Source organism: Schistocerca gregaria, chromosome 3 (assembly GCF_023897955.1).
Source record: "Schistocerca gregaria isolate iqSchGreg1 chromosome 3, iqSchGreg1.2, whole genome shotgun sequence".
NCBI classification, from domain to species: Eukaryota; Metazoa; Arthropoda; class Insecta; order Orthoptera; family Acrididae; genus Schistocerca; species Schistocerca gregaria.
In genome coordinates, this window is record NC_064922.1 from 160,763,397 (window position 1) to 160,786,262 (window position 22,866).

Genomic DNA, 22,866 nt, shown 5'->3' on the forward strand with positions numbered 1-22,866 from the left:
GGTGTAAGACAGGGATTTAGTATTTCGCCTCTACTGTTCAGTCTGTACATCGAAGTTGTAATGATGGAAATAAAATAAAGATTCAGGAGTGGGATTAAAATTCAAGAGGAAAGGACATTGCTATCCTGAGTGAAGTGAAGGATTACATGATCCGCTGAATGGAATGAACAGTCTAATGAGTACAGAATATGGATGGAGAGTAAATAGAAGAAAGACAAAAGTAATGAGAAGTAGAAGAAATGAAAACAGGGAGAAGCTTAACTTTACGACTGATGGTCACGAAGTAAGTTAAGGAATTCTGCTACCTAGGCAGCAAAATAACCAATGAAGGGCGGAGTAAGATAGACATAAGAAGCAGACTAGCACTGGCGAAAAGGGTATTCCTGGCCAAGACAAGTCCACTGGTATCTAACATAGGGCATAATTTGAGGAAGAAACTTCTGAGAATGTACGTTTGGAGCGCAGCGTTGTATGATAGTGAAACACGGACTGCGGGAAAACGGGAACAGAAGAGAACTGAAGCATTTCAGATGTGGTGCTACAAATGAGTGTTGAAAATTGGGTGGACTGAAAGTTTAGGAATGAGGAGGTTCTGCGAGGAATCGGAGAACACTGACAAGGGGAAAGGACAGGATGGTAGGACATCTGTTAAGACTTCAGGGATTGACTTCCATGACACTAGAGGGATCTGTGGAGTGCAAAAACTGTAGAGGAAGGCAGAGATTGGAATACGTCAAGCAAATAATTGAGGACGCAGGTTGCAAGTGCTACTCTGAGATGAAGAGGTTGGCACAGGAGAGAAATTTGTGGCGGGTCGCTTCAAACGTCAGAAGACTGATTAAAAAAAAGGACCAGTCTCTGTAGCGTTCCCCTGCTGTCAACAAGGATGCTAAGGAGCTCTGGTATGCCGGCCGGGGTGACCGAGCGGTTCTTGGAGCTACAGTCTGGAACCGCGTGACCACTACGGTCACAGGTTCGAATCCTGCCTCGGGTAGGTTAGTTAGATTTAAGTAGTTCTAAACTCTGATGCCCTCAGATGTTAAGTCCCATAGTGCTCAGAACCAGCTGAACCATTTTTGAGCTCTGGTATTGCGTTCCATTGACTGAAAACTGCTGGGCGGTCATTAGTGTATGTGGATGTGTTCCAGTAAGTCTCCCCAACGCGTCCCACGCACTGTCGATGGCATTTCAGTCGGGGGAATGCTCAAACCACCACATCCGCCGGATACCCTCTCGTTCTAAGAGCTCTTCCACTTGCGCTGTTCGGTGCGGTCGAGCATTACCTTTCATCAAAATGACGTCACGGTCGAAAACACCCACGAAAAGACGGACATGGGGTAGGAGCGCTGTGTCAGAATAACACTGATCAATAAATGTACTGTTATCAAAGATTCGTCAAGGCGCCGAGACCATGGCGATTGAACTAACGAGGAGTAGGACCTTGTGCTCTCTTCGGATGAGAGCAGATTCCGCCAGAGTAGTGATTCTTGACGTTACCTCATATGATGAGAGGAGAGAACACGTAATGGACACATAAATCTTGTCGAATATGACTGTTTGGTGGTCCAAGTGTGACGGTGTGGTTAGGCATGATGTTGCGTGGATACACTGACCACCAAATCTTTGAACACGGTTCACTCACTGCTCAACTTTACTGAGACACTGTACTTCTTTCCCATGAGGGTCTTTTCGAGGGTGCATTCGGTCCTGACTTCCTTTTTGTGGATGATAACACGTGATTGCACTGAAGAGCGCAGGTCGAGGAGGTCTTGGAACGAGAGGATATCGGCCAATGGGCAGACCTGCAAGTTCCCCCGACTTAAATCCCACCGAGCACATGTGGGTAGATGTACTGCAGTCCGTCCGGAAGCACCAATGACCGTCCAGCAGTTCTGAGACGCGTTGGTAGAGGACTGTCACTACCCACCACAAGACCTCTTCAGCAATCTGACGACAAGCATGAAATCTCGATGTAGTCACTCCTGTCCATGGTGATCACACATCCTATTTTAAGAACCATGTCCCGCCGGCTGTAATGTCCGGGGAATCATCACGAATAACGGTGACTCGAGAGTAATTGTAGCAGGTGTGACTGTAGCAGGTGTTTTTATGTACCGTCCAACTTTCATCGAACTTTATTACTGGGCAGCCACACACCACGCAAAAGTTACGTTCGTCATTGAATTTTGCGCAACAGTGTACGTTAATAAACGGTTGAAACGGTCACACGGCCCCAGTTCCCAGTTGCAGTTCTACATTTACATCTACATCACTATTCTGAAATTGACACTAAAGTGCTTGCAGTAGGGTTCTTCGAACCACCTTCGCACTGTTTCTCTACTGTTTCACTCTCCAACAGCGCGTGGGACAAAGTATCGCTTAAATCTTTCTGTACGAGATCTGATTTCCCGTGTTCTATTACGACGATAGTTTCTCCTCATGTTGGTTGGTGACGGTGGAATACGAGGTCTATTCGGAAATTGAGGAACGATCGGTCGCGAAATGGAAATCACTGTGAAAATCCGACGAGGCTTTTCACAGACATTTTGGGCAGTGTCTCTAGTATGCCCGTTGATCGCGTCAAGACGCTCTTTTCAGTTGTGAGCGCACTGTGAGCGAGGAAAGGTGCCTACAACAACAATGACTCTTGCCAAGTAGGAGCGCCCGCTGAGAGGCTTCGTCTTAATAATAATGAGCCTATGGCATTGGTGGCCTCGAGACCCCTCGCGGGGCGGTTCGGCCGCCGCACTAGAAGTTCTTTAACGCCACTTCGACTACTTGCGGGTGAATTAGGATGAAATGATGATGAAAGACAAACAACACCCAGTCATCTCAAGGTAGAGAAAAACCCTGACCCCGCCGGGAATGGAAGCCGGGATCCCGTGCGCGAGAAGCGAGAACGCTACCGCAAGACCACGAGCCACGGTCTTCGCCTTAATGATTGCAGCCCACTTAACACAACTGCCACGCACTTCCTTCTTCGTGGAAATTCTCAGCCGAACTCTGCAGGGGCAGTGAAGACGCTCCTGCAGCCTTTTCGATGGGAAGTGTTAGATCACCCACAACACAGCCAAAATTGGGTTGTCCTGAGTATCATCACTGTTCACATGAAACGTTGGATACGAAGACAACACTATGTGCTATAGACCAGCGTAGAGAATTATCGGAAAACACAGGTGGCTGCCTTCTATGACGATGGTGTTGGAAATTTGGTATAACGCTCCGACAAATGTCTAAGTCAGAGTGGCGACTATGTAGAGAAGTACCTGGAAGGAGTAGCTAAATGTGCAAAGAAAACAGTTTTGATTTTCACTGTGGTTTCCTTTTTGCGACCGATCGTTCCTTACTTTCCGAACAACCCTCGTATTTTCACATTGAGAGCAGAATTTGGTGACTGAAATTTCGTGAACAGATCTCGCCAACACCTTTTTTTAATTACTGCCACCCCAATTCGCTTATCATATCCGTGACAATTTCTCCAATATCTAAAGGCTTATGGGGGCAACAAAAATTTGATTTCATATATTTATTGACCGAATTTAAATATTTAAAATGCTATCATAAACTACTCATTAAGATGTGTAATCTTACATTTAAGTTTTAGCAAATAAAAACAATTATTTAAGTAAGGAACTGTGCGTAAGTCTTGAGATGTAATTACCAGCGAGAAAACTACCCAGACCGTACTCATCCACGGTTTGATTATGAGAGCAGGTAGCATCTTTTAACAAACTTTAAACTAATTTTAAACCTTTTCTTAAATTTTCCTCTCTTGCAACCCCACAAACAACACTTTTGATTTTCACTTTTTAATAAGTGTATGATCCGAAACCAATAAAACCAGTATGACTAGGGTTTTGCGTTTTCAACTCTTCAGGTTTTACATGCTTATCGCGGCATATTTAACACATTACCTCAGTTGTAACCAGACGTATGAAGCTGTTTTATACATGGCAGTTCGGGGGGGATCGATTGTTAAAGATTTGTGGGGTGAGAGGGTATTACTGGTACATATTGAATCTGCTTGCAATTTCTCCATGCGTTCCAGTGTTAAGTTTTACATGTCACCGCTTCCCAACGCCTAACCCACTCGCATCGCCTAAATGTCATCAATAGAGGTCTGCACGTATAAAAGAAATGAGACCTGCACCCATATCGCATCTACATCTGCCTTTTCCGATTCCACAACTCTTTTTTATCCAGTTTCGCACCCGCATGCGCGGATATTAAACTACTGTACACCATTGTAACCCGTTCGATAGACTGGCGCTCTGACGGCAATATTGGCTCTGCTATGAATTTTCGTCTGTTGAAGTCGGACCTTATACTTTACACTTCACTTAGTAAGAACTTGGAGCTCGATAATGACCACAGTTTAATTCAACATGTCCCGTTTTATACTTCCATGAGTTAGGACTTCCGTTGTATTTATGAAACGGATTTTGTGAAATTTTTCCGTGGAAAATTTCCGCCTCACTGGGGAGTTAAATGAACTCGTGTGACAAAACAGAAGGGGAAGTGCCGAAAACGTCCTGCTTCGTAAAGAGGACAATTTTCCCAACGTCTGCGACGTGTTGAAGTAAATGTGAAGCAACTAAGTATTGCACTGGACGCGATACTGGACCAAAACCACGGCGACTGGGATAGTGAAAGTCGTTTGAGAGCGCTGCAAAGTGGATTAGCGTGCAATACGGTTTCTTTCTGCTGAGGAAACCTTTAGCGAGGCGGACTGCGTCTTTCACTCGGCTGTCACTTTCAACAGCCTTATTGAGAGCGAGATACAGATGTCATTTTTCGTCGCACCAGCTTCTCTCACCTGACACCACCGTCACTGATCAAACTACTGAAGAGGCGTTCAGCGGAATACCCGGAATGAGAACGCACCATCACGAAGGATCCCATGTTCGTTCACGTCTCTTCTCCTGTGCCAACTTCTCAGAGAATTGCACCCATCATCGTGTTTTGTAATTTTTTTGCCATATGATCCTTTCTTTGCCGATTCTGCGGGCACCTCATCGTTGCTTATCTTATCAGTCCATAAACTTTCTACAGCACTTTGATTTTCTTCTTTTTCGTTTTGCCGATAGTCCATGATTCACCACCATACAATGTTAAGCACCATATGTAAATTCTTAGAAATTTCTTCCTAAGACCGATATTTGATAATAGTAGCCTTCTTTTGACTAGAAATGCTGTTGCTGTATGTTTTCTGCAATCCTTGGTTCACCCCTCAATATATGTTTCCAAGTTAATAGCACTCTTTCATTCCGTCTGCTTTGTGAACTCCAGTTTTGATTATAAGTTTTTCACAAATCTACTTTTTGCTACGCCTCATTACTTTCGTCTTTCTTCGGTTTACTCACGATCCATGATATTCACTCAGTATAATGTTCATTCCATTCAGTTTATTCCATAATTATTCTCCACTTTCACTGAGGGTAGCAATGTCATCAGCCAATGTTAATATTCGTATCCTATCACCTCCAATTATGCCCACACTCAGGAACTTGTGTTTTATTTTCGTTTTGCTTCTTCGATGTTTAGATTGAACAGCAGGGATAAAAGACAGGACCCTGTCTTATACCATTTCTAAACCGAGCACTTCATTCTTGGTCTTCCATTCTTATTTTGTCCCCTTGGCTCCTGCACACATTTTACATTATCCGTCTCTGCCTATATTTTACGCCATTTTCTGGTATTTTCGAACATGCTACACCATTTTACGTTGTCGAACACTTTCTCCAGATCAACAAATTCTACGATTTCCTGATTTTTCTTAAGTGTTGTTTCCATTATTTAGTGCAACGTCGTAATTGCATCTCTGTTGTCTTTACCTTTCCGAAAGCCAAACGGATCGCCACCTAAGAGATCCTCATTTTCTTTTCAGTTCTTCTGTATATCATTCTTGGATGCATGTGGCTGCTTGTGCGATAATTCTCGTACCTATCTGCGCTTGGTTTCTCCAGAATTGTGTGGGTAATATTTTGATGAAAGTCTGATGCCTCCACACCAACTTGAATAGGCGTTTTATTACCATTTCCTCCAATGATTTTAATAATTCTGGAGGAATATGCTCTCTATCTAACACACACTTTAATACTGGATCGCTGTCTTGCAAATCGATTTCCATTTATTCTTCCATTTCGCCTACAGGCAGTTTTACCCCTCGTTGCAGCCTTTAGTGTATTCGTTTCTCCTACCTCGCCTCTCTCTGTCTCTGTCTCTCTCTCTCTCTCTCTCTCTCTCCTTCTTTCCCCCCCCCCCCTCCCCCCTCTCTCCGTCCTACGTTTTTAATTTTGCGGTGTGTTGACTTTTCTATCGATGAATCAGTCCTTCATACAACCTTTTTTTTCGAATTCTTCGAATTTTGCCTGCAGCCATTTCACCTTAGCTTCCCTGCACTTCACATTTATTTAATTCATGAATGACTTATATTGTGTTGTTAATGGTTTTACTTGAGAATTTTTATACTTACTTTTTTCATCGAACAGTTGTAGTATTTCTTCTGGTACTGAAGGTTTATTCGGAGATACGTTTCTCGTAGCCATGATTGTCTGTGCAACGTCTGTGATTGCTCTTTTTAGGGATGTACTTTCCTCCTTTTCTTAACTGCCTGCTGTGGTATACATTATCGCAGTATCTACAGCCTGAAAGAATTTCAAAAGCACATCGTCACATCTCAGTACTTCCTATCACACTTAATTCCACGTTGATTCTTCCTGACGATTCTCTTAACCTCCAAACTACTTTTCATCGTTAGTAGATTCTGATTTGAGTCTATATTTGCTTCTGGAAACACATTACACCCAGTAACTGATTTAGGATGTCTGTGTGATCATGATGTAATCCAAAAGGTATTTCCCGTGTCTTCAGACCTTATAAATGTACATGGTTGCTTTGTGTTTGCATGCTGATATCACCGAGAATGGATAAAATGGTTCAACGTTATATAAATTTCAGTTTTTATTATGTAGTTAATAAACTGCTTGGCGATAAATAGAGGTAATTAATTTCTATTAAATATTCTGATTAAAAACAATATTTCACCACTTACCGCAACTAACGTACATAGTAGAAAAACAGCGAAACCACACGGAATCAATGCAGTACAGGATTAATGTAATAATACCATGCTGCCGAGACACGTTGTGCCAAATAGTTTTGTGAAACAAATTAAAATAAATCGAGTGAATTATGAAAAAGAGTACTTATTTGAAGTCTTCTGCAATTGATGTCTTTGAATCTGCGTTTATCAATCCAAAATGACCTTTCTGTGGTCATGTGTTTGCTGACTAAAAAGTAAAAATGGTGCTCTAATGTCCGATACACAACTTTCGACTTTCCTGGGCTACGGAAATGAATGTGATCACGTGATCCTAATCGGACCAGAAAATTAAGGCAAACGTTTTCGAAATAATAAGTGATTATCGGGGAAAGAATACAACAAGTTACTTCTATAACTAACGTACTTCTTCTTTGCGTAAATTTTGAATGATCGTTATAAAGTGGTGCAAATCACACACTGTTTATCTGTCTGTTGGATATCAAAACAATAATTATTACGTAACTTATACTAACGAAACGTATGCTGACGAAATAATTCGCACACAGAACCAACATAGGTACTTTAGGAATTAACAAGGATACATATAAAATTTGTTTTTAAGTTTCTTAAGAAAATCAAATGTAATAGTTTGGGGAAAAATTAAATAATCGTTATAGAAATAGATAAATGGTGAGCTCTATTACAATCAAAATTGCGTTGCCTCTCAATGACTTTTACCTGGACAGGCAAAACTGATCATCTTCAAAGAAAGAGATTATAGATTTTTGTTTTGACCAATCTGGAACTCTTTGCATGAAATGATAATAACGAAAATTCAACTCTGATGCAACGCCACAAGGGAACCATCTTTTGAACGATAGAAACACTTCTATAAAATCAATCGTCAAATGAAAGATTTAAAATAACATAGTTTTTACAGCCATAATTATTGCATTCAAATTACATTCCTAAGAATTTTGAAATACATTTCTCTCTTTAACTGACAAATTAGATTTTCCTCAAAGACACTCAGTTCTATTACAGTAGGATATTTGCAGACTCCTAGTTTAGTTAACAATGAAGTTACTTATAAGATCGAAAAGTTAGAACTTGACTTGAAATTTTTTATTATTCAGTTCTCAGTGAAAATCACTGGATATACATTACAACAGCGCCAAGATAATCCGATGTGAACAGTCTCACAAGTTACTGATGCCGTTGACAAGACTGTGACGGCATCAGTGACAACTGTCTGTTCACTCTGGTGGTTATGAGTAGACGATTTCGGAGCAGGCTCTTGAAGTTATTTAGAGCTTAATTCGACTGGCCACATCGCTTCTCTTGTGTCTCGTCAAGAAGAGCTTGGCGAAATATGGGCCAACAGAGCCGAGGCCACTGATATACTAAAGCACCACCCAGAGGCGCTGCTGCCATTGCAGTCTCCTCTCTGACATATGTATAGAAGCCATTCCCATACTGCATGACCGACTGTAATACCAATTTACGTAGTAGTACGAAAGTTGTTAAAGACTGTTCTAGGAAATACATATCATTTCTAAAAAGATTTTGTTCTAGTCACAGGTGAAATTCGCCGCGCGGGGTAGTTACAAAAGAAGTAAATATTTTTCCTCGTACAAAATGAGAAGTAGATTTGGAAGTTTGTGGTAAGGACTATGGGACCAAACACATGCTCCTCCAGGCCTCATTATCCTGGCTGCAGACGCAGAGCCCCAGGCGTATTCCCCCAAACGGACTCGCCCGTTCTGAAATGCCCGTCAACTTCTGTGTTTCAGGCCAAGAAGATGAACGTTAAGTCGCTGCAGAGCAACGCTGACACGGAAGCCCAGTCGGCCGAGATCAGGATCGCCAAGGTGGCGCTCACCATCTTCTTCCTCTTCCTCTGCTCCTGGACACCGTACGCCGTCGTGGCCATGATCGGCGCCTTCGGCAACAGGTGCGTCACATCTGCCGTCCGAGCCAGCGTCGTGCTTGGGCGAAGTTTATTAGTTTATGTGAGCCACGATAGAGTGCAGCAAGGTGAAGTGTACCACATGACTCTCAATCTCAAGGATGTATATCCCGTGGCCCTCGATGCTCATGCGGCACACGAAGTGAGCATCTGTCAGACGATTGCTAATATTCCATTTATGGAAGTTACGATAACGAAGCTTCCGCCATATGATAAAGATATAATTCTCTCATTCGTCCATACCAGTTTTCTCCTCAGCGATTATTGTTTGTATTAAGTATAGGGGACAGGCAAAACAATGTGAACACTTGTACTTACTTGGAAATGGTTTATTAATAAGGGGATGGAACCCCATTTGACCGAAATACGGTTGTGATTCTTCTTGGAATACTGGCATATAATGATTGTATAGTCTCCAGTGGAATGCTATGCCACTCTTCGATCAGACCTTCTTCTAACTCCTGTAGTGACGAGAGAGGCGGAAATCTGCTCCAGAGTCTGCTGCGGTCCAATGTCACCCACAAGGTTTCAATAATGTTCAAGTCCGAGGACTGTGCTGGCCAGGGAAGACGCTGCAGTTCAGTTGCACGCTCCTCATACCACGATTACACTAGAATGGCTGTGTGAACGGGTGCATTATCGTCCTGAAATACTGCATCACTGTTGGGGAACAGCATTTGAATCACCGTGTGCACCCGATCACCTACAGTGTTGGCGTAATCGTTGGCTGTAACACGACCTTTGTGAGTAATGATGGGACTAGCGGAATATCATGACATGGCTGCCCGCACCATCACACTTCCACTTCCATGCTTAACCGTTGGAATCAAGTAATCAGGATTGTAGGCTTCTTCTGGCGTTCTACAGATGTAATCCCGGCCCGGTGTTGGAAATAAGGAAAAGATTGACTCGTCGGACCATATGACGTGTTTCCACTGATCAGCCGTCCAGGATTTATGCTTCCGACACAATGTTTTACGCTTCTTTGCGTTGGTTGTTGTCATAAATGGGTTCGGAGTAGCAGCTCTTTCAAGAATTCTCAGCGGACAGTGTCGATATATACGGGGTCTCGAAGATGGCTATTGAGCTCTGCCGTCACTTTAGTTTTGTTTTCTTTTGGCAATTCGTGTTAGCGTACGACTGTCTCTTTGTCATTTAGTTTTCATTTGCGCGCACTATAACGTTTACATGATAATGTCTTTCCATGTTTTGTCGTAGGCTGTTATGACAGTTGAAACCGTTGCTCTTGAAATATTCAATAAGTTGGTTGTCTCGGTTGCTGATGCTCCAACTAATTGGGCCCCCAAAATCTGCCTCCTCTGGAACTATGTTAGGTCTTTCATTACACGTCGACCTCGGCCTATGAATGCAACTAAGAAGTGTGCACTACTCGTAAACAATCTGCACTGATGCCTAGTCTGTACTGAACACTCGCAATCCATCACGACACTTGCCTTACCTGTGTTGTTGACCGTCAAACAAAACCATCCCATTACTACCACTATTCACATTATTTTGCCTATCCCCTGTATATCATTGTCGGCCCAAAAATACGCGTCTTCTTCTAATGTGGCACAGATAAGGTAAAAGGCTGAACACCCCTGCTCTAGCCAAAAGCTCAATCCCGCAATTTCGAGTTCTCACGAGTTCTGCGACAACATCTACATTCACACTCCACAAACCATAGTGCGATGAGTTGTACAATATTCCATTCGCATACACGGTGCTGGAAGGACGAGTGCTGAAATACTTATGAGTGTGCTGTAATCTTCCTATAGGAGCAATACATAGGGCGCAGCTATATAATAAGTCATTATGGAATTTCTTAACCGGATTTTATAATTTCAATTGAGCTATTTGCTGAAAGAATGCTTTCACTTCAGCTATATGTTTTTGTTTGATCGTAACAAGCAGTTTGTTTACGTTATCAACTTTGATTACAAAGGATTCACAGTTTCCTAATATTTCATAAATACTCTTCACTACATCTACATGACTACTCTGCAATTCACATTTAAGTGCTTGGCAGATGGTTCATCGAACCACAATCATACTATCTCTCTACTATTCCACTCCCGAACAGCGAGCGGGAAAAACGAACACCTAAACCTTTCTGTTCGAGTTCTGATTTCTCTTATTTTATTTTGATGATCATTCCTACCTATGTAGGTTGGGCTCAACAAAATATTTTCGCATTCGGAAGAGAAAGTTGGTGACTGAAATTTCGTAAAAAGGTCTCGCCGCGACGAAAAACGTCTATGCTGTATCATAGCTGCCACACTCTCTCCCCTATAACGCGATAATACAAAACGAGCTGCCCTTTTTTGCACCCTTTCGATGTCCTCCGTCAATCCCACCTGGTAAGGATCCCACACCGCGCAGCAATATTCTAACAGAGGACGAACGAGTGTAGCGTAAGCTGTCTCTTTAGTGGACTTGTTGCATCTTCTAAGTGTCCTGCCAATGAAACGCAACCTTTGGCTCGCCTTCCCGACAATATTATCTATGTGGTCCTTCCAACTGAAGTTGTTCGTAATTTTAACACCCAGGTACTTAGTTGAATTGACAGCCTTGAGAATTGTACTATTTATCGAGTAATCGAATTCCAACGGATTTCTTTTGGAACTCATGTGGATCATCTCACACTTTTCGTTATTTAGCGTCAACTGCCACCTGACACACCATACAGCAATCTTTTCTAAATCGCTTTGCAGCTGATACTGGTCTTCGGATGACCTTACTAGACGGTAAATTAGAGCATCATCTGCGAACAATCTAAGAGAACTGCTCAGATTGTCACCCAGGTCATTTATATAGATCAGGAACAGTAGAGGTCCCAGGACGCTTCCCTGGGGAACACCTGATATCACTTCAGTTTTACTCGATGATTTGCCGTCTATTACTACGAACTGCGACCTTCCTGACAGGAAATCACGAATCCAGTCGCACAACTGAGACGATACCCCATAGCTCCGCAGCTTGATTAGAAGTCGCTTGTGAGGAACGGTGTCAAAAGCTTTCCGGAAATCTAGAAATACGGAATCAACTTGAGATCCCCTGTCGATAGCGGCCATTACTTCGTGCGAATAAAGAGCTAGCTGCGTTGCACAAGAGCGATGTTTTCTGAAGCCATGCTGATTACGTGTCAATAGATCGTTCCCTTCGAGGTGATTCATAATGTTTGAATACAGTATATGCTCCAAAACCCTACTGCAAACCGACGTCAATGATATAGGTCTGTAGTTAAATGGATTACTCCTACTACCCTTCTTGAACACTGGTGCGACCTGCGCAATTTTCCAATCTGTAGGTACAGATCTATCGGTGAGCGAGCGGTTGTATATGAGTGCTAAGTAGGGAGCTATAGTATCAGCGTAATCTGAAAGGAACCTAATCGGTATACAATCTGGACCTGAAGACTTGCCCGTATCAAGCGATTTGAGTTGCTTCGCAACCCCTAAGGTATCTACTTCTAAGAAACTACATCTCATCTTTATTCTTGCTGGGTTGCGATGGCTTCTTCGATAGTGATAGACTTTCTTGTTCGTACTGCTGAATACATCTCTTGATGATCAGCCATGTTTAGTTGGGACGAGTGAAATTTATATCAGAAATAATCTCCTCGTAGTCAGAATTAAAAGAGGAGTGATGAAAACGTACCGGTCCTGTTCTTAATAACTGCTCCTGGTCACTGGAGAATTGCTAACTAGTCGTTTTCAATATTCTAGCCTTTGCAGTGTTGCATGTGGGCCTTTTACCCTTAAATACTTGTCACATAATGATGAAATTGGAGGAAGGGTCTTTAGCATCCATTCTCGAAGACTGCATAACAACTGTGGCTAAAATACACTGACTTAAAACAAGGTCTAAAATACTCGTACGATCCCGATCCCTGACGGTAAATGCGATTGAATATTCCAATGCAGATTGTCATCCCACGTATCTAGCTATTTCTTCCATAGTCGTCCCCAATCTCCAGGGTCTACTAATTTTTCACAGTCCACAACTTTCTCCATTCTCTGCACACGAAATAGCTCGGATAATTTCTATGTATCCACTAGACTTACGTTTCATTTACATCCCTAGTATGTCTTAGACAACGCCACATGACCATACTGCCGAGCTGTTCTAAATGAACAATGTAGTTTATATGTCATTTTGATATACCCTGGCAGACCTGATAACATCGTCGTCTGCTAACAACAATACTATACTTTGTGGCTGTTCCGTCACGAATCATTGCAGTTCTAATCATTTAGACACTCACAAATGGTTGCGTCTACGTCTGTAGCATTTCCTTCAGATACCCAAGGCTTTGTTGTGTTTCTTTAAACTGGACGTCTCTGACCAGAAGCGGTTTTTCAACGAATAGAAGGAGATTTTAGTGTCTTCATACAAATTTTTCTATCTTGTGAAAAGCTCGATAATGATTTTCTGTCTTCCATTGGCTGTTAATAAATAACATTACGTTTTTACACTATTTATAAAGAGAATCAGATGTCGATACTTTGTCGCGCAGAGTGAATATGAAAACCAGCGATCCATGCTAATTTGAGGTGCAAATGATTCAGAGATGAGGTCTGTAAAAAATATCTCGCAAAATTTATTTGCCAAGATTGCGAGGGAGGAATAAATTTTTAAAAATAACGCTCGTACACCTGTGACAAACCCGTGTTCACTGCTGAATATTGTATGGTATGGATTAATGAATTATTGTTTGCAGGGCTGCCCTTACGCCTCTGTCGACAATGATCCCAGCAGTGACAGCTAAGATCGTGTCGTGCATCGACCCATGGGTGTACGCCATCAACCACCCTAGGTTCAGGTAAGTTCACGGCCTTAGGTTTTGATACTGATCATAGTTGTGAGACTGAAAAAATGTCATGCAGTAAGTATAAAAATATATTTAGACACTGACACGTCACCGAAAATTTAGAGTGCTATCCATAGCTGAGCTAGTAACCTGCCTTAAAGCTAGATGGGAAGTTAGGGATCTACCTATGGACTTTTATTTGTTAGATGGTCTGGAGCAGCTGCTGGGTGCAAGGTCCGCTCATTCAGCTAATTTTGTCACTGCTCTAGACAGATTTATGTCATCTTACACACAGTGACGGATATAGACTTCTAAGTGATCCAAGACTATTTCACAACCTGTTCAGTCTGTTCATAGAACAAACAAGGAAACCAAGGATGAATTTTTTAATGAAAATAAAATTCAATAATGAATAGAGAACTTAGCGGTTTTTCAGTAACAGAGTATTGACAAAGAACTTGGAGGATCCATGAAATCGAAAAGACACAGTTGGGACATGGTACACTCTCTCCATCCTTATAAAATGAAAAGTTATTACCATCTGAAATTCACCTACAAAGACGTATAACCGGTTGTATTGTGTAACAAAGGAATTTGTATAGAACTAAAGCGGCCTTAAAGAATTTTCATTCATTTAAAAAAATACACTCCTGGAAATTGAAATAAGAACACCGTGAATTCATTGTCCCAGGAAGGGGAAACTTTATTGACCAATTCCTGGGGTCAGATACATCACATGATCACACTGACAGAACCACAGGCACATAGACACAGGCAACAGAGCATGCACAATGTCGGCACTAGTACAGTGTATATCCACCTTTCGCAGCAATGCAGGCTGCTATTCTCCCATGGAGACGATCGTAGAGATGCTGGATGTAGTCCTGTGGAACGGCTTGCCATGCCATTTCCACCTGGCGCCTCAGTTGGACCAGCGTTCGTGCTGGACGTGCAGACCGCGTGAGACGACGCTTCATCCAGTCCCAAACATGCTCAATGGGGGACAGATCCGGAGATCTTGCTGGCCAGGGTAGTTGACTTACACCTTCTAGAGCACGTTGGGTGGCACGGATACATGCGGACGTGCATTGTCCTGTTGGAACAGCAAGTTCCTTTGCCGGTCTAGGAATGGTAGAACGATGGGTTCGATGACGGTTTGGATGTACCGTGCACTATTCAGTGTCCCCTCGACGATCACCAGAGGTGTACGGCCAGTGTAGGAGATCGCTCCCCACACCATGATGCCGGGTGTTGGCCCTGTGTGCCTCGGTCGTATGGAGTCCTGATTGTGGCGCTCACCTGCACGGCGCCAAACACGCATACGACCATCATTGGCACCAAGGCAGAAGCGACTCTCATCACTGAAGACGACACGTCTCCATTCGTCCCTCCATTCACGCATGTCGCGACACCACTGGAGGCGGGCTGCACGATGTTGGGGCGTGAGCGGAAGACGGCCTAACGGTGTGCGGGACCGTAGCCCAGCTTCATGGAGACGGTTGCGAATGGTCCTCGCCGATACCCCTGGAGCAACAGTGTCCCTAATTTGCTGGGAAGTGGCGGTGCGGTCCCCTACGGCACTGCGTAGGATCCTACGGTCTTGGCGTGCATCCGTGCGTCACTGCGGTCCGGTCCCAGGTCGACGGGCACGTGCACCTTCCGCCGACCACTGGCGACAACATCGATGTTCTGTGGAGACTTCACGCCCCACGTGTTGAGCAATTCGGCGGTACGTCCACCCGGCCTCTCGCATGCCCACTATACGCCCTCGCTCAAAGTCCGTCAACTGCACATACGGTTCACGTCCACGCTGTCGCGGCATGCTACTAGTGTTAAAGACTGCGATGGAGCTCCGTATGCCACGACAAACTGGCTGATACTGACGGCGGCGGTGCACAAATGCTGCGCAGCTAGCGCCATTCGACGGCCAACACCGCGGTTCCTGGTGTGTCCGCTGTGCCGTGCGTGTGATCATTGCTTGTACAGCCCTCTCGCAGTGTCCGGAGCAAGTATGGTGGGTCTGACACACCGGTGTCAATGTGTTCTTTTTTCCATTTCCAGGAGTGTATAAAGGGTTTTTGTGATAATTTTTTTAAGAAATTACTGGAAATTTATTTTCAGTGACAATATATAATCTAAGCTATGGCTGTCCTAATTACAAAATGGTCTTGGAAAGCAGATATAAGACGAACTTCAACAAAAATAAAATAAGGGCAATGGAGTGTGGTCGAATTAGATCAAGGCTGAATGAATGAGATTCGTAAATGAGAGGCTGAAAGTAAGAGATGAGTTTTGCTACTGAGTCAGAAAACTCACTAACGATGTCAGAAGGAAAGAGGACACAAAGTTGAGACTGGCAGGTTTCCTGAAAAAAAAGAGAAATTTTGTTAACATCCAATGTAAATTCGAATATTAGGAAGTAAAATTAGATCACTTTGCAATAGACTGGTGACCACGATACCTGAGTAAACTGTACAATTTACAGTGAACTCCCTGTTCGTTCTTTCAAGTGCACGTCACTTCGCAGACTTCTGCGAGCTTAACCTGCCACAGTAATGCTACTGGGAAGAGCCCACCTACATTTTAGCATAGAATCCGATCCATGTGCAGTGGTGCACTGTGTCAAATACGTCCTGTAAATCTAGGAATATGGAATCTACCTGTTGTCTTTCATCCATAGTTCACAGTATATGACGTGAGGAAAGGACAAGCTTAGTTAGACATGAGCGATGCTTTCTAAAACCATGCTGATTCGTGGTACAAACAACAATAAGAACAACAGCAGTATCAAAGTTGAGAAGAAGTAGTGGAAGAGCTCAAAGAATTCTCCTAAATAGGAAGCAAGATTGCACAGAATAGCTGGTGAAAGGAATATACTTTAGACACACTCACAGAATATCCTTACATGTGTTTTGGCGATACACTCGTATCTTCAGAATCTACCATAGGATAAGAACACAACCCATGTAAGAATCTTAAAATCTATGCATGTTTTTTATTTGTAAACGACTTAAGTAAAAAATCAAAATATATTCGGATAGTTGCAGTCTACAGAATACCATGTCAATGTAGAAAAGCTTATATTCATCACATCACTTACAGAGATTATGAAGGGTGAATGGAACATGGTTGCAACACTCTCCATCCACAGTCCATTAAGTCAGTCATAGCTGAGAAAGTATTTCCACATGAAATACTGTGGATTATTCTGCCACGAAAATATCGGCTGCAACAAGATATTTCTGGGATTAAGTTACTAAGAAGTCAGTAGAAATACGAGTAGATTTGGAAGAGGATGTCGTTAGTCTTGTTGGTGCTTTCAACTAGCTAAGTCTTGAAATCTGGCGATCTCTTTAATTCTTTAGCAAAGTAAATTTCTACGTTTTATGCCACATCTAGGAACAGTTAATTTTATCATCTTGACTACTACATTTTAACCTGAGAGCCTACACTTCAACACTATTACACATGTGCCTACACAGTGCAGCTAGCCATATGCCAGTACAGCAATTTTTGGTGTAAGCTTAGTAATGTGCTTCAGCAGTCTCTAATGTAAAGCTCACTTAAGAATAGCCGCCTAGTTTTTAGCCAGAATAATGGGTCTAAATATTGATGTCGTGGAACAAAATAATAGTGGTTGATATCTGGCTCATTGGTGGTATTTGATGAACAAAGTGTTCATGACATGCATTGTCATTTGAAAAATACAACCATGAAAATATATAGGCATAAGTAAGTGGTGCTTCAACTTCGTTACTACTAATGCACACATTAAAACACACACAGACACACAAACAAACAATATGTGGATGTGGATATATGTGTGTGTGTGTGTACAGAGGCTACAGTTTGCACTATTACATGTCCCTTTTCTTATTTTGTATAACTGGTAAGTTCAAACAATTAGTCATTTAGTGCATGTCAATGTAGTGTGCAAATCAAAATGCTTTCAAACATGTTTAAAACTAGAGGAAAACCTGTGTTTGTAATGAAAATAATGAAGAAATGGCCCAGTTAGTGATGATTTTGCCAAGGACTGATGAGCCTATCCTTCCAGTTGGAAGGTATTTACATATCTGCGCCTATTCTTAGAAGTGATGGTACATAACAGATGGTATAGAGCATTATTCTACCATTCTTCTCCAGCTACAAGGCACCTTAACTAACTGACCAATGATGGGAATGAAAGAAATTTGGAGCTACTAGCCTGTTGCAAGACTATTTGACGCCACTTTGGCTGTGTTCATGTCTATTTTCCAGCTTATTTTATCAAGTGGCCTCTCATTTGACCACCTGAGAAAAATATGATTTGGTCACTGGAAATCAAATGAGGGCCTCTGTGTTATTATTGTTATTACCCACAGATGCTAACCGCTAGACCACAGAGGCAGCATATGCTCAGAAGTGATAACACATTTGTTTCTAAAAAAATAGTGTAGAAAAGGTCAATGACTTCTCCATAGACACAGTGTCATTTTGTTCCTATATATAGGGTGACAATTATTTCACCATATGAAATAAAATCACCATAACTTCTAAACAGTTTGCATTAGGTCGTTCAAAGTGGACAGATGGCCATGGGGCATGATGCGAAATAGTATGCGCATCTATCATTTGGTTTAGCGATGAAGCCAAGTTTCATTTGAATGGGTTCGTCAATAAGCAAAATTGGCGCATTTGGGGGACTGAGAATACGCTTTTTGCGATCGAGAAGTCTCTTCACCCTCAACGAATGACTGTGTCGAGTGCAGTGTCCAGTCACGGAATAATCGGTGCAATATTCCTCGATGGCAGGGTGACTACTGAACAGTACATGAAGGCTTTGTAAGATAACTTCAGTCACATTACCCTGATGTTTGTAATTAAATGAATAATTTTGGTTACCTGGTCATCAAGTTTCTTTACATCAGACTTGCGTTGTTGGTAATGGTACGAGGGTCGGTCAAAAAGTAATGCCTCCCATTTTTTTCTACTTAAAAAAATTAAGTTAAGTGAAAAATTTGAATTTGGCGCCATTCCTCAAACCTTCTTCTGCAATCCACTGCAGTAGTAACTTTCTGTGTCAACAGGTGGCAGCACAGCAGAAGTTTGTAAGATGGCCGACATCGATGTTCGTTTGAGACAGCGTTGTGTGATTGAATTCTTGAATGCAGAAGGTGAAACGCCCATACGCATTCAAGAAAGACTGAAGAAGGTGTATGGTGTTGTGACAGTGGATGTCAGCACTGTTAGACGATGGGTTCGTCGTTGTAAGGAAGCTGAAGGGCAAACACCGTTGACTGACGAAAAGCGGAGCGGCAGGCCGGTGAGTGCAGTGACTCCACACAACATTCAGCAAGTTGATGACATCATTCGTGGTGACCGTCGGGTGACTGCAGACGAAGTGTGTCGCATTATTTCTCTTAGTAAAGGCAGTGTGATCACGATTATTAAACAATTGGGGTACTCAAAAGTTTGTGCACGGTGGGTTCCAAGAATGTTAACCGATCAGAATAAAGAGGCAAGGAAAACAATAGCCTCCCAACACTTGCAGCGCTTCCGTTTGGAGGGAGATGAGTTTCTGAAAAAAATTGTGACCGGGGACGAAACATGGGTGCATTTTTTTGAACCCGAATCAAAGAGGCAGTCAATGGAGTGGCGTCACACAAGCTCGCCGAGGAAGAAAAAATTCAAAACTGTGCGATCGGCAGGGAAAGTTATGGCAACAGTTTTCTGGGATACAGAGGGTGTGATTCTGGTTGATTTTTTGGAGCAGGGATGCACAATAAATTCTGTTCAATACGTCACAACCCTCAAAAAACTTAAAGCACGTCTTCAGCGAGTTCGCCCAACAAAATCAATGGCAGATGTTCTTCTTTTGCATGACAATGCAAGACCACACACCAGTCGTCACACCTCTGACGAGATTGTCAAAATTGGATGGGAAGTTTTGCCTCATCCCCCACACAGCCCTGACCTGGCACCATCAGACTTCCATCTGTTCGGGCCACTAAAAGAAGCTCATCGTGGGATTCATTTTGAAGATGAGGAGGCCGTCAAAACATCCGTGCGTCAATGGCTTAGGAAGCAGAGCTGTGATTTTTACCGTGCTGGGATACATGCCCTTGTTCAAAGATGGACCAAAACTGTAGAGATGGGCGGAGATTACATTGAAAAATGACAAAATGATCCTCAATGTTGTGGTTTTCAACCTATGTAATTGCATTTAAATTTCCTGACAATTAAACGTAGAAAAAAAATAGGAGGCATTACTTTTTGACTGACCCTCGTAATTTGTCCCAGTTTGATACATCGAAGACAAAGAAGTTCTTCTAAATCAGAAAGGGAACAGGCTGTGTAACATCAGAAACTTTATCCGCATTGCTAGACAACTGGGTAACGCGTACAGAAAGTTCATCTATCTGTTTGGTTCCTGTATAGCAGATTCTCACTCTTTAGAATTAATCGATGCACACTGCTCTTCAAGACTTTGTATCTGGGTTTCAAACTGACTATCCTGCTGTTTTCACTGTGAAATTTCGGCATCTTGGCTTTAGAGTATTTATTACAGAATTGAACTCCTCATGTACATCTTATTTAACTGTTTTAGGCTTCTCACTTACAAAGGCCGAAAGTTCCTCTCTAAACTTTTTATTATTCTGTTCTAGATTACTTGCAATATCCCCTATATTTTCTTTGATCTCTTCTGTCCCTTTCTTCAAATTTCTGTTAAGTTCTCGAAACATTCTATGCCATTCTTTATCGTGCTCTACTAATACCTTCAGAAATTTTCTATCCTATTATTTATTGCGTTCGGATAACATCTCAGGATATTTTGTGAAAAATCATTGTCCCCATCTTTAGCATTGCTACAGGAAGGGGTAGAGACTGGCTCAGCTTGGTCAACAGTTGTGGATGATAAAGCTGTATCTTCAACTACAGAACATGACTGTTGTGACAAATTACATCCTACAGACTCAGTTTCAATAGCAGAATTCCCAACTGCATTTTCTCGTTCCATGTTTGAAACCGAAAAATTACGCTGATCAACCCTGGCAGGCATTGTCCTATCTGTTTCAGTTAAATCAATATTGTAAGAGCATCCCTGTTCAATGATCCCTTCTCTGCCCACATAATCATCAAAACTTACATCAATAACGCCTCTTGCATTGGACCTAGCTCTGGTAGCATTTGACAAAAGTGAAATCTCTTACACACATGTATGATCAACACTACGTAGATAACAACCACAACCCCTTCCTACAAATCTAAATGAAAGCAGAAACATATTTGCGTTACCACTGTCAGAATTTACTGAATATATGAAAATCCAAGCTACTGATTTCCAAATGATGTGGTTCATGCAAGATGGAGCTCGACCCCACTGCTTGAATAATGCTCAGCAGTGTCGGATCTGTACCAGATAGGGTTGATAGAAGAGATAGAGAAGATCCAACAGAGAGCAGCGCTCTTCGTTACAGGATCATTTAGTAATCACGAAAGCGTTACGGAGATGATAGATAAACTCCAGTGGAAGACTCTGCAGGAGAGACGATCAGTAGCTCGGTACGGGCTTTTGTTAAAGTTTCGAGAACATACCTTCACCGAAGAGTCAAGCAGTATATTGCTCCCTCCTACGTATATCTCGCGAAGAGACCATGAGGATAAAATCAGAGAGATTAGAGCCCACACAGAGGCATACCGACAATCCTTTCCACGAGCAATACGGGACTGGAACAGAAGGAAGAACGGATAGAGGTACTCAAGGTACCCTCCGCCACACACTGTCGGATGGCTTGCGGAGTATGGATGTAGATGTAGATGTAGAAGTAGGAGATTGTTTGATGTTCTGAAGGGGCACTTTGGGAAACATCTCTGGGGTACCAAGAGACAACTTGGATGGGCCTGGATTGATCGCCATATCATCGGATCTGAACACATGTGATTCCTTTTTGTGGGGCTATATTAAAGACAAGGTGTACTGCAATAACTGCACAACCATTGCCGAGGTGAAAACAGCCACTCAGGAGGTCATCGACGGCATGGATGTTCCGACACTTCAGTGGGTTGTGCAGAATTTTGCTATTCGCCTGCACCACAGTGTCGCCAATGCTGGCAGGCAAAACGAACATGTCATAACCAAAATTGGAATATCTGTTGTGACATTTGCATGATGGACAAAGTCGTCCACACTGTAGTTTTTAATTAATTTAAGTTTTTTTAGTATAGTTCAATAATTGTTGCCCTGCACGAAGAGCAGTTCAGAACAAAGTAGAGACAGTGTCGGCTGATGGTGGCCGGTGGGCTGTTGTTGCAGGGCGGAGGTGCAGAAGCGGATGAAGTGGCTCCACCTCGGCGAAGACGCCCGCAGCAGCAAGTCCGACACCTCGAGCACGGCCACGGACCGCACCGTGGGCAACGTGTCCGCCTCGGCCTGAGCCCGCAGCCACCAGACAGTCTAGAAGGCCCTGTGCGCCGCAGCGGCGGCTGCGGCGGCGGCGGCCGCGCGCCCTGAGCCAGAACACCGCTCACTCCTCTACTCGGGACGCGCGGCACCTGCCGGCCTGCCATCTCTGCTGCGACACAGGAGACCCGGCTGACGGACATGGACTTCGCGCCTCTCCCATACACACGCACTTCCTGTTCTCTTGTACAGTGCCACTTTCTTTCTAGAATAAACTCTTTCCTTTCATACCGCAACTGCTCGTCTACTGTGTTTATTTCTCGTTTTTCTATGCCTGTGCCCCTCACTCGAACATACTGGGTGATCAAAAAGTCAGTGTAAATTTGAAAACTGAATAAACCACGGAATAATGTAGATAGAGAGGTACAAATTGACACACATGCTTGGAATGCCATCTGTTTTCATTAGAACCAAACAAACAGAAATGTTCAAACAATGTCAGACAGATGGCGCTTCATCTGAGCAGAATAACAATAATTAGCATAACAAAGTAAGACAAAGCAAAGATGATGTTCTTTACAGGAAATGCCCAATATGTCTACCATCATTCCTCAACAATAGCTGTAGTCGAGGAATAATGTTGTGAACAGCACTGT

At 42.8% G+C, this 22,866-nt stretch overlaps 1 protein-coding gene across 2 annotated transcripts in view; it reads left to right on the forward strand.

Moving 5' to 3' along the window:
- LOC126355196 (opsin-2) overlaps nucleotides 1-22,506 on the forward strand; it is a 61,460-nt gene extending 38,954 nt beyond the window's left edge. For both annotated transcript variants that reach the window (XM_050005422.1, XM_050005423.1), the window contains exons 6-8: nucleotides 8,839-8,999; nucleotides 13,738-13,839; nucleotides 22,124-22,506. In XM_050005422.1, coding sequence (XP_049861379.1) covers nucleotides 8,839-8,999; nucleotides 13,738-13,839; nucleotides 22,124-22,244 — 384 coding nt within the window. In that variant the 3' untranslated portion in view covers nucleotides 22,245-22,506. The remainder of the gene's footprint in view (nucleotides 1-8,838; nucleotides 9,000-13,737; nucleotides 13,840-22,123) is intronic.
- Nucleotides 22,507-22,866: the final 360 nt, after the last annotated feature.